General features: G+C 51.5%; 6 protein-coding genes across 6 annotated transcripts; 4 read left to right on the top strand and 2 right to left on the bottom strand.

Moving 5' to 3' along the window:
* Nucleotides 1–39: 39 nt before the first annotated feature.
* On the top strand, nt 40–969 carry BKA58DRAFT_61857 (endoglucanase-5). The gene is made up of 2 exons (XM_046175634.1): nt 40–462; nt 534–969. The coding sequence occupies exons 1-2, from the start codon at nt 122–124 to the stop codon at nt 877–879; spliced, it is 687 nt and encodes a 228-aa protein (XP_046020208.1). The 5' UTR covers nt 40–121; the 3' UTR covers nt 880–969.
* BKA58DRAFT_61892 (sulfate permease 2) lies at nt 969–3,818 on the bottom strand. Its single transcript, XM_046175635.1, has 4 exons — nt 3,495–3,818; nt 2,437–3,447; nt 1,655–2,386; nt 969–1,603 (listed from the first exon to the last, which is right to left on the bottom strand). The coding sequence occupies exons 1-4, from the start codon at nt 3,598–3,600 to the stop codon at nt 1,059–1,061; spliced, it is 2,394 nt and encodes a 797-aa protein (XP_046020209.1). The 5' UTR covers nt 3,601–3,818; the 3' UTR covers nt 969–1,058.
* A 2,008-nt stretch (nt 3,819–5,826) lies between these two features.
* BKA58DRAFT_394444 (uncharacterized protein) lies at nt 5,827–8,130 on the top strand. The gene is made up of 2 exons (XM_046171196.1): nt 5,827–6,422; nt 6,470–8,130. The coding sequence occupies exons 1-2, from the start codon at nt 6,107–6,109 to the stop codon at nt 7,708–7,710; spliced, it is 1,557 nt and encodes a 518-aa protein (XP_046020210.1). The 5' UTR covers nt 5,827–6,106; the 3' UTR covers nt 7,711–8,130.
* A 2,171-nt stretch (nt 8,131–10,301) lies between these two features.
* Nucleotides 10,302–10,793, bottom strand: BKA58DRAFT_61905 (uncharacterized protein). The gene has a single exon (XM_046175636.1). It carries the CDS (start codon nt 10,705–10,707, stop codon nt 10,408–10,410), a length of 300 nt encoding a protein of 99 aa, XP_046020211.1. The 5' UTR covers nt 10,708–10,793; the 3' UTR covers nt 10,302–10,407.
* A 98-nt stretch (nt 10,794–10,891) lies between these two features.
* Nucleotides 10,892–12,147, top strand: BKA58DRAFT_61910 (Maf-like protein-domain-containing protein). Its single transcript, XM_046175637.1, has 3 exons — nt 10,892–11,240; nt 11,291–11,672; nt 11,722–12,147. The coding sequence occupies exons 1-3, from the start codon at nt 11,016–11,018 to the stop codon at nt 11,958–11,960; spliced, it is 846 nt and encodes a 281-aa protein (XP_046020212.1). The 5' UTR covers nt 10,892–11,015; the 3' UTR covers nt 11,961–12,147.
* A 466-nt stretch (nt 12,148–12,613) lies between these two features.
* Nucleotides 12,614–14,101, top strand: BKA58DRAFT_394450 (NADP-dependent leukotriene B4 12-hydroxydehydrogenase). Its single transcript, XM_046171197.1, has 2 exons — nt 12,614–12,844; nt 12,896–14,101. Exon 2 carries the CDS (start codon nt 12,963–12,965, stop codon nt 14,025–14,027), a length of 1,065 nt encoding a protein of 354 aa, XP_046020213.1. The 5' UTR covers nt 12,614–12,844; nt 12,896–12,962; the 3' UTR covers nt 14,028–14,101.
* Nucleotides 14,102–14,817: the final 716 nt, after the last annotated feature.

The following is a 14,817-nucleotide window of genomic DNA, read 5'->3' on the forward strand; positions in this document are numbered from 1 at the left end:
ACTTGGCGCATATTGATATATAAACCTCGCTGCTCTCTTCGAGTGAATCTGCTCCAACTGACAAGCTCACCAAACTCAACTCCCACCTCCCAAAACTAATCTACAGAACCAGCCGCCCACCATGGTATCCATCAAGCAAATCACCCTCCTAGCCCTCACAACCGGCCTCGCCACCGTCACCGCCCAATCCACAGGCAAAACAACACGCTACTGGGACTGCTGCAAAGGCTCCTGTGCCTGGTCTGGAAAAGCGCCCGTCAACAAACCCATCGCCACCTGCGACAAGAACGATAACCCCCTCACGAACCTAAACGCAAAGAGCGGATGCGAGAGCGGAGGAGGCGAGGCATACATGTGCACTAACCAGTCGCCATGGGCCGTCAACGACGACCTCGCGTATGGATTCGCAGCTGTGAAGCTCGCGGGGAAGACGGAGAGGGACTGGTGCTGTGCTTGCTATGAGTATGTCTACCTTAACCACTCTGCTGAACATCAGAATTTAGATGAGATGTGACTGACGACCGATACAACAGAATGACATTCACATCCGGCCCCGTTTCCGGCAAGAAAATGATCGTGCAAACCACAAACACCGGCGGCGACCTCGGCGACAACCACTTCGACATCGCCATGCCGGGCGGTGGCGTCGGAATCTTCAACGCGTGTACCGCGCAGTTCGGTGCTCCGCCGAATGGCTGGGGCCAGCAGTATGGCGGTATCTCGTCGAGGTCGGAGTGTGATGGTTTCCCTGAGAAGCTTAAGCCGGGCTGCCAGTGGCGGTTCGATTGGTTTAAGAATGCGGATAATCCCAGTGTGAGCTTCAAGGAGGTTACGTGCCCGAAGGAGTTGACGGATAAGACGGGGTGTGTTAGGCAGTAGGTGGTATGGGTGAGGGGATTCGCTGTATATGATTATGATGAGGGTGACCTCTTGTATATATGAACTTATGAAACAAAGAATGATATGAATGGCTGCGCTAGTCACGCTAGAGAAGTATTCGATGTATGGATGAGTGTGCCGAAAATCTGGCAAAGCGAAAGATGTATACAACGGTCTATCTAATCCTGTTTGGTCGTAAACTCCGCCTGCCCAACTTCATGTTCATGTGAGCTCCCCGAGCTAGTCTGCGCCAACTTCCCATTAACACCCGCAATAGCACTCTCAACAGCCGCGGCCACATCAATATGGAAGAACGGTCTGTTCTGCCCATGCACGGTAGTCACCTTACCACTCGGCAGACCCTTACTCCTATTAACAACGCTAATCTCATCCTGCGCCTCTTCGTCCTGCAACTTCGAGCCCGAGTTATCGAGAGGTGCGTAGCTGTACACTGGGTTCCAGTGCTGGCGTGCGGCAAAACGTTCGCGGTCGATGTAACCGAAGCCAGCGGTTGTCAGGGCGCGTTTGGTCCAGCGGCTGTTGATTGAGGCGAAGTGCCATTCTACTGTTTCGGGTGCGGCGTGGCGGTCGAGTTGCGCGCGTACGTCGATGAGTCCTTGGATTGATGTTACGTCGACGTTGTTGACGGCGCTGAAGTCTAGGATTATGGCGCGGAGGATGGGTCGGTTGTCGTCGACGTTGATTTGTTGTCCGCGACGTGGGCCTTGTGAAAGTCAGTATATTGAATGGCAGTCTGGTCATGTGTCAATCTCACCTGGGTCGTTCCATGGTCGATCACCGATCTTTTGGTACTTGTCCAGTGTCGTTGGGCGGGAAATAGTCTGCGCATGATGCACGAGTTCATCCATGTAGCCTTGCTGGTTGAGATATGTGAAGCCCTCGGTGAAACGGTAGATGAGTATTCCGGGGTACGGAGATTCGATGTCGACCAGCGGGTTTGAGCCATCCTTGCGGCTGATTGGGATGAAAGCCTCACGAACAGAAGCGGTAGTTCCAGGAGTGAAGTGACCATCGTCCTTGTTGGCCATAGTTTCGGGACTGGCAATGTAGATCCTGACTCTGCCTAGAACGGCTCCGTGAGTGAACAGCTGGCGCCAAAGCAGGAGTGCGAATGAGGCCGCGATGGTGACGTAGATGCCGTTTTCGATGTTCGTGAAGATTGTTACGAAGACACCTGCGAAGAAAATCACTACTTCCAGAGGTGACGTTTCCCAAAACTGGAAGACCACGTTGGGTGGCGTGATTAGATCGCCGACAGCGTGAATGATGACGGCGGCAAGCGCGGCCGAAGGGATGTAGAAGAAGACTGCCGTCAAAGCATACAAGGCGAGGAGGACGATGACTGCAGTGAAGATACCAGCGAGCGGGGTACGGACACCTGCTTTGGACTTGATAGCGGTTCGCGAGAACGAGCCGGTGGCCGGGTAGGCACCAAGGAATGGACCAATAACATTCGTAAATCCGACGGCGACGAGTTCTTGCGAGGCTAAACAGCAGGGTCAGTATTTCCTCATCCGAGACATGAGAACGACTTACGGTTGATGACGTAGTTGTTGATGCGCCCGAAAGACTTTGAGATCGCGATATGTTCGAGAATTAATACGATGATCGTAACTGGAATGTCAGGTGCGATTGCTGAGAGAAGTTTGGTGTCCATGTTCGGGGCACCGGCATGCTGAAATCCTCGCGGCACACGACCCAGAATCTTGAACTTGGCCATCTTGACATCGTTTTTCGCATTGTGGAGACCTGGGATGTCCTTGTTGGCGAGCCAGCTGATCATGATGTAGAGGAGAATGACGAAGGCCATCCGCAGTGTGCTGACGAAGAACCAGACCTTTTGCTTCGACGGCTGCTTCTTCGACATGAAGTTGCAAAAGATGCGGATGGCGTAGAGCATGAAGAGGGCAGTCAATCCCATAGCGGCATCCAGCTTTGTGCGTCCAAGGCCTTTGAGGGTGTCGATGACGACTAGGTACGTGGGACCACGTGTGTTGACGCCAGAGATACCCATGAGGGCTGGGACCTGTCCGGCTCCAATGGAGATGGCTGCGCCTGTCATGAACGAGGTGATCGCAACAAGAGGGATGAGCTCGACGATCCTTCCAAGACGTGTGAGACCGATGAACAGGAGAACGGAACCAGCGATAACGGAAAGAGCCCGGGCAATGTCCACGGCTTCGATCTCTGGCTGTTTTTCCTGGATCTTTGTGACAATGTTGCCGACAATGGTACTCATAACAGCAACGGTACCAATGGTGATGTCCTTGGATGTAGCAAAAGCCCAGTAGAGGATGAAGCCGACGAAACTGGTGTAGAGTCCATACTCAGGAGGAAGCTTCGCCAGTAAAGCGTATGCCATACCCTGGGGGATGACAACAAATCCAACGGTGCAGCCGGCGATGAAGTCTCCGAAGAGCCATGTCAAGTTGTAGTGAAATATCCAATCCCAGAAGGGAAACAAGCTTCGTAGGTAGCGTTTCGTGGCGGTCGCTGACGGCTTGAACCGAGAAAGCCATTCCTTTGCGGTCGGTTCGCGCTCGACGTCTACATCCTATTAGCTCTTGTCGGATGACAGACTATACAGTATTTACATGTTTCCACGGATGATATTGATGCAGCGCCAGAAACCTCGGGCTCTTTTCGGTAGTCAAGATTGATTCCAAGCACCTTGGCTGCTTTCTGACCAGCGGATGCCATATTGGCGGACGTCGTCAGCGAAGGCTGTATCCTGGACTCCTAGGATTTTGTGAACAACAGATTGAATCAAGTCAAGTAGGGTTCCGGCCGGGTTAAATGTACCCAAAGACGCGCGTGGTGATACAAGGTAACGAGTATCTGGAAGACCCGACGTTTTGCCAGACCGAGGGAAGATGGGTGCAACCTTATAGTACGTTGCGTGAACGAGCCCCCCGTGGAGAAGTAGTGGGAGAATGTCAAGTTCGGTCAAATAGAAATGCCACATAGTTCCAGATCCAAGGCGGAGGCACAGCCGCATGTGCTATGGGCCGACGCCATCCCAGGGATTTGACGTCTAACAAGACGGCACATTGCGCTTGGCGTGGGCAGAGTGTGCGAGAGAAGCTTTCCGTGCAAATCACAGTGCAGCAATGCTATCACTGCACAGCGCCCGATCATGACGTGCTTTGCATTGAGCAGAATCCTACTTATTGGCAGATGGAAGACGAGGAATTTGGCAGGCTGGGCTCAGCGAAGCGTTGAGCTTGTGAGGTCTGGGCTTCCGAAGGCGGAGATATGGCGTTGGAGGCGTTGGAGGATCGCGTGGGAGATCTGGGGTCGCTGGTTGGCCATGGCTAGTGTACACCGTATCTTACAAGCTCCTAGACATTGTCCATGCTACCAATTTGTGCAATTTCCTCTTTGTTTGGAAATTTTCATGTCAACGAGCATGGCAAGACCAACGCCAGGAAGGAAGAGTGGACATGCCCAGTCTTGCAGTATCTCAACGAACTAGCATCTGGCGTACACTGTTCGCGTAACGTTCGCAATTGATGCCAAGGATTGCGACATCTCGGTTGGCGGCATTGGCACCAAACACGATGCTTACCTGGACAGGCCTACTGCAGCCACACTAGCGCCCGAAAGACGGTGCTGTAAGAAGGTTGTCACATTCGGGATGGCAGATGTGAAGAGCTAATGCACTGAAACAGATGGCGAATATCCAAGCGCACCCTCCCCAATGTCTTCACATTGGGTGTGTTTCGTCCGAGTGCGGAGATAGTTCCGATACTTCGACCAAATGTACGCCAGGAAGGCGGTGGTTGTGCGCAAAGCCGAACAAGGTACAATCTCATTGCTGAGCTCTTGGACGCGGTTCAGAACTCAAGACTCTCCGCAAAGCCACATTTGGGGTTGTTAATCTGGGTAAGGTTTCCAGCCTCATTTGCTGCACGATAAGCGCCAGATTCATCTCCAGATGCCGTGCAACCAGGGTCTCGGTTTGATGCCATCCATGCACAAGCCCTCCAGCTGAACTCTTACCTGGATTCTAGGCCATATAATTAGACTTCGCGGTAGCACGCCATCTGAGGCATTGATCACACTCACACGGGCCAGCGAATCGACACGCTCTTCGAGAAGAAGCAACTGCTCAGTTACACACACCCTCACGAGCTAGCGGAATGCCACTACAACCAGCCTGGGTCGCCTCTTCAGCCCGCGTGCTACGATGTGTAACTATCCTAGATGCTTGGACGCCATTGGTTTACCACACTTTATCGCATGCAAGCAGAACCACCGACGTGGGTTCCAACACGAACCGAGAGTCTGGAACAGTATGAAGTCTGCATGATCTGCGGGAGTTCCTACGCTGTACAAGGCCACATCCTCGTGAGGATTGAAGAAGCGAGTGGCGGTTTGTCCCGGACGTCTGGCCAGCCCAAACCTATGCACCTTCGCGTGTATATCGCCGAGGAGGGTCTGGGGTTCGTATAGAACGTGGGATGGTCGACTAAGATAGCGTTTACTGTTGTCCTTCATGGGGGGTTCATCTCGGCCACCACCTAGTCGGGCAATAATTGTCCGCAAGGAGGGAGAATCGGAGTGATCGTGGTATTCGTTCAAAAGAGATCATTGTGGTAAGGAAAGAAGTGACGCGTGACGTGCTTGGTCTTGATAGCGCATTTGACCATCGATCATGCGTGATCTGGCGAATGTCAGTAAATCTGCGAATTGAGGCGTCCACTGCTGTCTATGGCGCGCAGGATATGCTGCGCAAATACAGCGCCGCAGAAATTAATAAGAATGTAGAAGATCTGATTTCGTCGTGGATAGACGTACCGCTTGTGTTCTGGAGTGAATGAAAGAGAAGGAGTCTCGCATGAAGCCCCCGATGCAGCGCTGAACCAATCGCGAGATTACGTCATCGACCCTGCGCGAAAACCAACACATTAGCACCGCAGAGCTGACCTCAGCGACACCCACACGCGACGATGCGTGTGTCCTGTTGATAGGCCGAAATGCAGGTAAACCTCGGCGCACAACTGACTATTGTTCTAAACTCCGTTTCTCGTCGTTCGATGAAGCCTTAACGCCATGAAAACTCGCGCCTCGCTCTTGATGCGTCCACGAGTGCCAATAAAAGCGGAGTGAGGGGTCAAAGGCAACAGAGATGACCTCAGCCCTGACCGGGGCGTAATGCAACATACAAGGTAACGAGCGAGGTATATAACCTCTTGGTTGAGCCATGGTGGAAGCGCGACAATTATACACAGGTCTGGCGACTCGTGCGATGGCTTCCAAAAGTCTTCTTCTGCGGGGCGGTGTTGCTCTGATACATGATGCGAATAACCACGTCGTTCCTACCAAGACTGACATTCTTGTCGAAGAGGGCAGGATCACAAAAGTCGCGCATCAGATTGAATCGCGTCAGGACATCGAGACTATTGACTGCACTGACAAAATCATCAGCCCAGGCTTTATCGATACACATCGTCATGCTTGGCAAACACAGCTCAAAGGCAGGCACGCCAATGAGCAGCTGCTGGAGTACATGGTGACTGGTATGGTTTCATGTCGAACTATAGGACCTCATTTTGACAAAGAGCAGGCAATTCGCAGTCTTTCCAGTACTCGCCCGAAGATGTCTTCTACGGTCAGCTCGCCGGTTTACTGGAGAGTATCGCAGCTGGCACGACCACGGTGGTTGAGCACGCACACATCACCCGCTCACCAGAACACGCCAAAGCCGCCATCGCAGGTACTGCATCTTCCGGCATGCGATCCGTGTTCTGCTACACTCCCATTTCGCTCGTCAAGCAGTTCAACCCCCTCACCTGGCATCAAAACCTCCTCGAGGACTGGGTCATGAACACCTTCGAGGAACTCGCCGATAATGGACCTTTCGGGGACGGAAGAGTAACGCTGGGTTTCGCGTTCGACTTTTGGTTTCTGCCTGCAGATATGATCAAAGGCATATTTGCTAAGGTGAATGCCAAAGGCGTCAAGACGATTACCACCCACGGCTCTGTATCGCTAGGAGGTAGTGTGATACAAGCAGCGTCGAAGCATGGTTTACTCGACGAGAAGATTATCGTTTCGCACGGTGGTACCATCGTCAAGGCTGATGCTGAACTCTTGAAGGCCGCTGGTGCATTCGTGAGCTCTACCCCGAGTTCAGAGCTCCAGATGGCCATGGGGAGGTCCTACTGCTTCGATGCCTCATTCCCAGATGGAGGCGTGAGCGGAGATTCGATTGGACTACAGGACAACAGCGCGCTTGGCGTTGATTGCCATTCCGCCACTGCCGGCTCTATTATCGCTGAAGCAAAACTTGGTCTCGGCAATGCGCGAAATCACCACAACGAACACATCATGAAGCAAGACAAGATTCCACGAGATCTTCCTGATAGCCTCAGTGTCGAGGCCGCCTTCAATCTCGCAACGATCAAAGGCGCAGAGGCTGCGAACTTGAGCAGCAAGATTGGCCGTATTGCGGAAGGGTACAAAGCGGATCTGGTCATCTTCGACGCTCTGAGTCCCAGCATGGTCGGCGCTGCGCAACACAATCCCGTCGCCGCGATCATCCTGCACTCGAGCCCGGCCGATATCGAGACTGTCATTGTCGATGGCATCGTGAGGAAGAAGGATGGCAAGCTACTGCCGGTACAGGTAGACAGCAGCGCCAAAGATATGATAGGAAGCGACACCCTCGACTGGCTCAGCATTGCCAAAGAGATTGTCTTAGGCAGAGAGAAGATGCAGAAGGAAATTGACAAGATCGATTTTGAGGAAGCATACGAGGCAATACTCAAGATGTTCCACGTTGACAAGACGAAATTGGTAGACTGAGATCTGTAGAGTATCTCCAATATCGGATAACGCTGTCTCGATACTCAAAACCTAGCTGAGGGGGTTGATCGTTATCATTTGGCTGTTGTAAATCGTGGTTTGTATGGTAATCGGCCCTGTAACACGAGCGCGACGCGCTGCATTATACTCAGTATGGTTAGTCAGTTAGCGCCTCCTTCACCCCAACCTCAAGGGGATCGAACTATTAAATGCTCCCCTTACTGCGCGGATATTTAGGTCGTCTCATTCGATCTCTGTTGCAATAACTATACATTTTCATTCGGCAGTCAATTCTCAGTGTGCGCTTTGTATCATGGGCCAACACTCTACGTCGAAGGAGCGTAAGTATCTGGAGCTACGCAAGCAACCACTCAAGTATACGCACTGCAGAGCGGCAACACGACCCATCTGCCATAATACCATCAGATTCAAAGAAGGATAGACCGCCTTCTCACGAACATGATTGCAAATATAAAGTCTACCCAGATGCACTGATTAGGCACCTGAGATATGAAGACAAGGTCGAGCAGATCTAAGCACAGCTATCTGAGCGACTGCGGCAGGTCGACGAAATCTTAACCCTCCTGAAATGCGCGACCTACATTATGTACTCGGAACGCAAGATCTTGGGTTAGACGGATTCTGGAAAGCGCATAAAGCATACTTCCGTCACGAGTCTGAGCAAGATTGATTGATATTCGAGAAAATCTCAAGACGTGCCGAGGTTATTAGGGTAAAGGCGAGCTTAAGGTTATACTGGGATGGAACTTGCGACAAATGGCAAGGCACTTTCGAAGTATTATGGCTAAATTACTAGATATCTGCGCTTGATGAGGCTAAGCATTACTCCTTGCGAATACACTTGATCTTTCTCCGCGACGGGTACTTGAGGTTGAAGATTTTTCTACCTGATCCTGTTAGGAGGGAGAGTACTGGTTATACTGAATTTTTTGCCATTGAAGAGGACAGGACAGATGATGGAGAAGGCGGATCAATTTCGGATTTCGAACAGGACGAGCTTGAGACCACTGAGTCTAGCGGCGAAGATACCACAGATCGCGAGAGCGATATTCCGGCCGGCGATCACGACAGGGCTCGACAAAAACACGCGAAGCGCGAAGCGCGTGGCAGAGCCATCGAAAGATCGCTTGAGGAAAGAATTGCTTCGGGAGAGGAAGAAGACGACGAAAGCAGCGAAGCACGCAGGACAGACCTGGAAAATTATGTTACCGTGACTTGGGACGTTCACTCGATTGCATACCTCGACATGCTCATCGTCAAAGGCATGGAAGTTGACGATAAAGTCTTCGACGGCTACACCTGCAGCGAGTTCAGCTTTGATTGGGACATCTACGAGTCACGCTATACGGCCACCCTGGAACTTTGGCCGTCGAATCATCCATGGACAGGCGATTTTGAGGGGGAACGAAAGTGCAAGAGACGGTGCATCTAGCACATCCGACGCTGACGAAGACAACAGCGTTCGATCTGCTGTCAACGCTGCGCACAAACTACATCATCAGTACAGATACGAAGCTTCTCGTGCTTTCAATCATGTTGTATCAGGGATAAGACATGGAACTTTAGACCGTAAAAGCTATGGCGACATTCCAATGTTACCCATCCGGGGTGAATATACATTGTACTCTCCACAGTACGCGGAATTGCACTAAAAGGATAATCCGACTCTCTGAACCGAGCAGCTTGCCAGTACATGGACGGCAGGTAGCCTTCGTTCGGGACGACGCTGGAAAAGTGGTGGAGAAACTACTGAGGCTGCAAGCACAATTCCTGGATTCAAGCATTTTTTAACTTTCGAGTATTTTGAGGCAAAAATCTTTTGCTTGTAGGATCCATAATATCCAGGTGGATGATGGTGATATATTTCGGAATAAGCTCAAGCATTCGAAACGCATGACAATGTCGTGCCTTGATGGTCCATACACTACTTTAACCATTCCAGCGGAAGAACTAGGCGGCAATATTAAGGAAGACGACTACACGTTCGTTGGGATCCTGGATAGGACGGAGAAAGAAATAGCAACCACCAGGTTCATAAAGAACTATTGGTGCAGACCAGTACCACACTACGAAGCGCCATACATCTCCACTTTACCTCAAGGTTGCACACGGTATCTTGCGCCGACATCTTTTTCTGGGCCAAAACTACGTGATCAAGGCTCATGTCAGCTATGCAGGCGTGCTGATCTCTTTGCTGGTGAGTATGCATTCTTAGCTCGTAGTCATTACCATCAGCTCATGCAACAAAGTCCACAAACCAGGACGAATACAACGTAGGATATCGGAAGCTGCGAGCGCAGGCCAAGCAGGTACTGTACCACCAAACGAAAGTTCTGACGATGTCTACGAGAAGGCCCTTGCCAAAACTGGATCTACTTTTACAACTGGAAAAGTTTCGCATTGTTTTTGTGCGAGTCACGCTCGACTGCTAGAATCTTTGCAGCTCGTGGAACGCTCCCTATAGCGTCCTTGCAGGGCACATGGGCCTTGTATTCAAACGAGTATCTCACCTTGATACGTCAGTCAAGGTGCAGACATCAAACCAACTCGGACTACAGCGCTGGAACAGTACACGTAAGAACGTGTGGCTACGGTGGCAACGGACTTGAAAGCTATCACTACCCAGAAGGAGCCCAGTTCCGTTTGGCCGGACAAGATGCGTACCGGTGGATGCCATTATATGTCCCATACAAAGCGACAGGGGATGAGGAGAAGGAAAAGAAACATCGGATGAATGCACGTACGGGAAAAAAACGCTCGTTCTATGTATCTTACTATAGCCATGGCATATTGCAGTTTTGGATACCTGCGCAGTCGATGGGAGGAGACGAGCGTGATGATGCTGATGTCAACTTCTACGCTGTACATGATTGTGCGCAAGAAAAGGAAAGGAATCGGGAAATATGCGGCGTAGAAATGGGTATAGATCGGAGAGTCAAACATGGCTTGCGGTCTTGATGTTCGCGTGCCTGCCATATGCTGTTTATGATTACTGAATTAGAGTATCCTTCTCAATACGTTGCGATTTCTTCGTGGCAGTGATTAGGTGTAGTAGTTCAAGGAAAACAGAAGTAGAGATCTGCGTTGCGGCTCCCCAGTCGAACGTCATGCAGTCGGGTGGCGCAGGAGCTTGGACCCTTCAGCATCCCCGAAATCCATAGCTTCATCAAGAGATATCCCCAACATTACTACAACACCAGCGCATACCCAATTTCTTAACCTTTTGTTGTCGAAGTGCAGTTTCTGCATATCACCTGATCGCTACACATACTTCATCCGCCGCAATGGACGTCAAAGAGCCCCTACTACCGTCCGACCCCCCACCCTCATACGAAGATGCACGAAAGTCACCAATTCCACAAAACAAATCGGGATCAGGCGCACCATTAACGAAGAGACCGCCCCCAGGACCACCTCCGCCACTCAGCCTGCCAGCGCTGAATGAATTGAGAGGATCGAGAGTTGTGCTCGCGAGTGCGTCACCGCGGAGAAGACAGCTTCTCGCACAGGTGAGAAGCTCACCACCAGACGACAAGCATCATATGCTAATTTGGATTAGATCGGCCTCACAAAAATCGACGTAGTCCCATCTAAATTTGCCGAAAACCTGGACCATTCACTCGGCGCGCTGAACTACGTCCTCGAAACCGCGTCGGCCAAAGCGCATGACGTATACAAGACCGAGATCAACAATCGCGAGCGCGGCGAACCCGCCATAGTCATCGCTGCCGACACGATCGTAGTATCGTACGCTGGGCGAATACTGGAGAAGCCAAAGAGCGAGGCGGACCATATAGCAACGCTGAAGATGCTGAGAGATGAGGGCGAGCACAAGGTCATGACGGCTGTTGCCGTGATGAAGCCATTGGAGTCTGCGGTAGACCCGGGCTATGCTATGGAGACACATGTAGAGGAGACGACGGTGAAGTTTGATCCTACTGGTACTTAATCCCTCCCAAACGCGTCTGAGTAGAACACTAACATGCACAGTTACCGACGAACTCATTCTCGCATACGTCAGAACGCGCGACGGCAACGATAAAGCAGGCGGCTACGGTATACAGACAGCTGGCGCATGCCTCATCGAGCGTATAGAAGGATCATATGATAATGTGGTTGGTTTGCCGTTACGGCAGACGCTGAAGCTGATAGAGAAGGTCATGGAGCCTGAGGAAGAAGAGGGGGACTTCTTTGTGGATAGCAGAGAGGAAGAAGAGGAGGAGGAGTAGAGCCCCCCGGTATTCCAGGACAGCGATAGTGCCTGGCATGCGTATTCATCTCCACCTGGGCATAGACGACGGAAGAAAGCATGGGATCGCATAAGAAGGGTAACTTTCTTGGTTTGCACGGAATAGAGGCCATGATAAATGTTTGAGGTTGATACATGTCAGATAGCTCTATGGAGCAATTGACTGTTTTCAAGGAAAGATGATGGTTGACAAATACACAAGTAATTCATCCCGTACCGCATTCAACGGAGACATAGGAATCGATGTACCGACTTACGCCCGTATCCCCCCGGCAGACTATGCATTAATACTGTAGAGCTTTTCGTACGACACGCTTTGAGACGCACTTAGCTTGCTCGTGATCATTTTCTGACATGCTGCTCCAATTGCCAATGCACAAGACGAATCAGAAACATGCTTGGACGTTTCATGAAGCCTTCCAAGTCAGCACACTATCTCGCATTCTCACCGCTGAGTGCATTGAATCCATAGCGACTTCTAGCTACACCCCTCCATTACCAATCCACGCCCCACTTGCCTCGGCTCAGCCTTAAATCTCGCAGCGGGCACCTTTCCCAAAACGGGTGACTCCCGGCGCGAGCGCTCGTCATGGCTTCGTGTCGTTCAACGTTGTCTCGAAGATTCTGCATTTGCGACAAGTTTCGGGCCCCGCGTCGAGGCCTTCAACCAAAGAAGTGGCTTTGGTGGTCGGACGAAATTCGTTTTTGCGTCTTTTTGCCGGTCACTGGCCGATATGCAACGTTACGACTGGGCTTGCCGTGCTAGGACGGCGCCTCCGGTCCCTCCCTCCACCCATGATGCAATCAGGGTCTTTCTCTCGGCGGTGAAATCACAGTTTGTCAGCTAGAGGTGTTGGTATATAGATAGGTGCTCATGTCTCAATCTCCAGTATCAAATTATTAACATTACTCTACAACATCAGCATACAATACCCTACACATACCTTCCTAATACCCAATTCTACACACTACACACATCATCATGGTTCAGAACAAGGGCGTCATCTTCAAGAAGGTCCCAGAGGGATGGCCAAAGCCAGGCCAGGACCTCGCTGTTGAGGCCCGCGACATTGACCTCGACCAGAAGCTCCCCGAGGGAGCTCTTCTCGTCAAGAACTTCTATGCCTCCTTCGACCCCTACCAGCGCGGCCGCATGCGTGCACCCGACGTCAAGTCGTACTCCCCTCCCTTCGAGCTAGGCAAGCCCATCACCAACCGCTCCATCTTCAAGGTCGTCAAGTCTGCCAGCGACAAGTTCAAGGAGGGCCAGACCCTCATCACCATGGGCATCAGCCCCATTGAGGAGTACTCCGTCCTAGACAAGGACGCCGTCGCCAACTGCATGGAGCTCAAGAACCCCTACAACCTCGACCCCAAGTACTTCCTCGGCCCCCTAGGCATGCCCGGTCTAACCGCCTGGTCCTCCTTTTACGAGATTGGCCAACCCAAGAAGGGCGAAACAATCTTCATCTCAGCAGCCTCAGGCGCCGTGGGCCAACTCGTCGGCCAACTCGCCAAGCACGAGGGCCTCACCGTCATCGGCTCCGTCGGCGACGACAAGAAGCTTGACTTCATCACCAAGGAGCTCAACTTCGACTCCGGCTTCAACTACAAGACCGAGAAGCCCGCCGATGCCCTCGCCCGCCTCGCCCCCAACGGCATCGACATCTACTACGAAAACGTCGGCGGCGAGCAACTCGAAGCCGCCATCAACGCCATGAACAACTTCGGTCGCATCATCGCCTGCGGCATGATCTCCCAATACAACTCCAAGCCCGGCGAGCAGTACCCCATCCGCAACCTCATGAACATTGTTGCCAAGCGCCTTACCATCCGTGGTTTCATCGTTGGAGATGAGAACATGGGTCCCAAGCACGCAAAGGAGCACCAGGAGAAGCTGCAAAAGTGGTTGTCTGAGGGTAGCTTCAAGGCGAAGATTAGTGTTACTGAGGGTATTGATAATGCCGTCGACGGCTTTATTGGTATGCTTGAGGGAAAGAATTTTGGTAAGGCGGTGTTGCAGATTGCGGATCTGAGCAAGGAGTAGAAAGTTGTATATACCCCAATGAGGCCGGTTTGCACCGGTTGTATGAATGAAAGATGAATGAACAACAATAATGGTGTGTCAATTGTAACAGTGATGTTGTATACTTTCTGATTTCATCAATCTGTTATTCCAACGCAACGACATGTTATGTAATTCGAGAGAGTTGTAGGCCCTTGCTAATTGTAATACTAGTGCAGTAGAGTTTCTGGAAAGCGACTGAACGAGTCTCAAGGCTTTCGTAGCTGTCAATGACTCGCGCATCATAGCGCAGTCGGGGGGTTAGCTTGTAGCATGACTCGGCCCGGAGGGAGGTGCCGTCGGGTGCTGGGCGTGCTGGCAGTTTCCCCGCTCTGTCACTATCACTTCCTTTCAACTACAACGTTAAAAAGGTATGTATATTCTATGGTACGTCACACATTCTGAAGAGTGTTTCTAACCTCCTCGATAGATCGCCAGATACTCGTAGCCGGTCTTGGCCTTCCTGCAGTGTATATTCGCCAAGGCTACGATGAATCACAGCGACCCCCGGGCTGCAGTGGTCAGCAGCGTGTAGCGCAGCACCTTCCCCATTTGATGGCTGCTTCCTACTTCTCTTCTTCACAATCATGAATTTGCTGTGCCGTACAAGCATGCGCTAATCATTTGCGATAGATTCCAGACGCGCATTCGTTAATTACCCAGTTGAGGCGGTGTTGGGAATGTGATCCTGAGAGGGACGTGGATCTGCAACTACCGTTCATATTTAAACCTGCCTTGCCTTTTGTTCAATGCAGTCATGTTGTGGTATATT

Source organism: Alternaria rosae, assembly GCF_020736505.1.
Source record: "Alternaria rosae strain MPI-PUGE-AT-0040 chromosome Unknown BKA58scaffold_13, whole genome shotgun sequence".
Lineage (NCBI taxonomy): Eukaryota > Fungi > Ascomycota > Dothideomycetes > Pleosporales > Pleosporaceae > Alternaria > Alternaria rosae.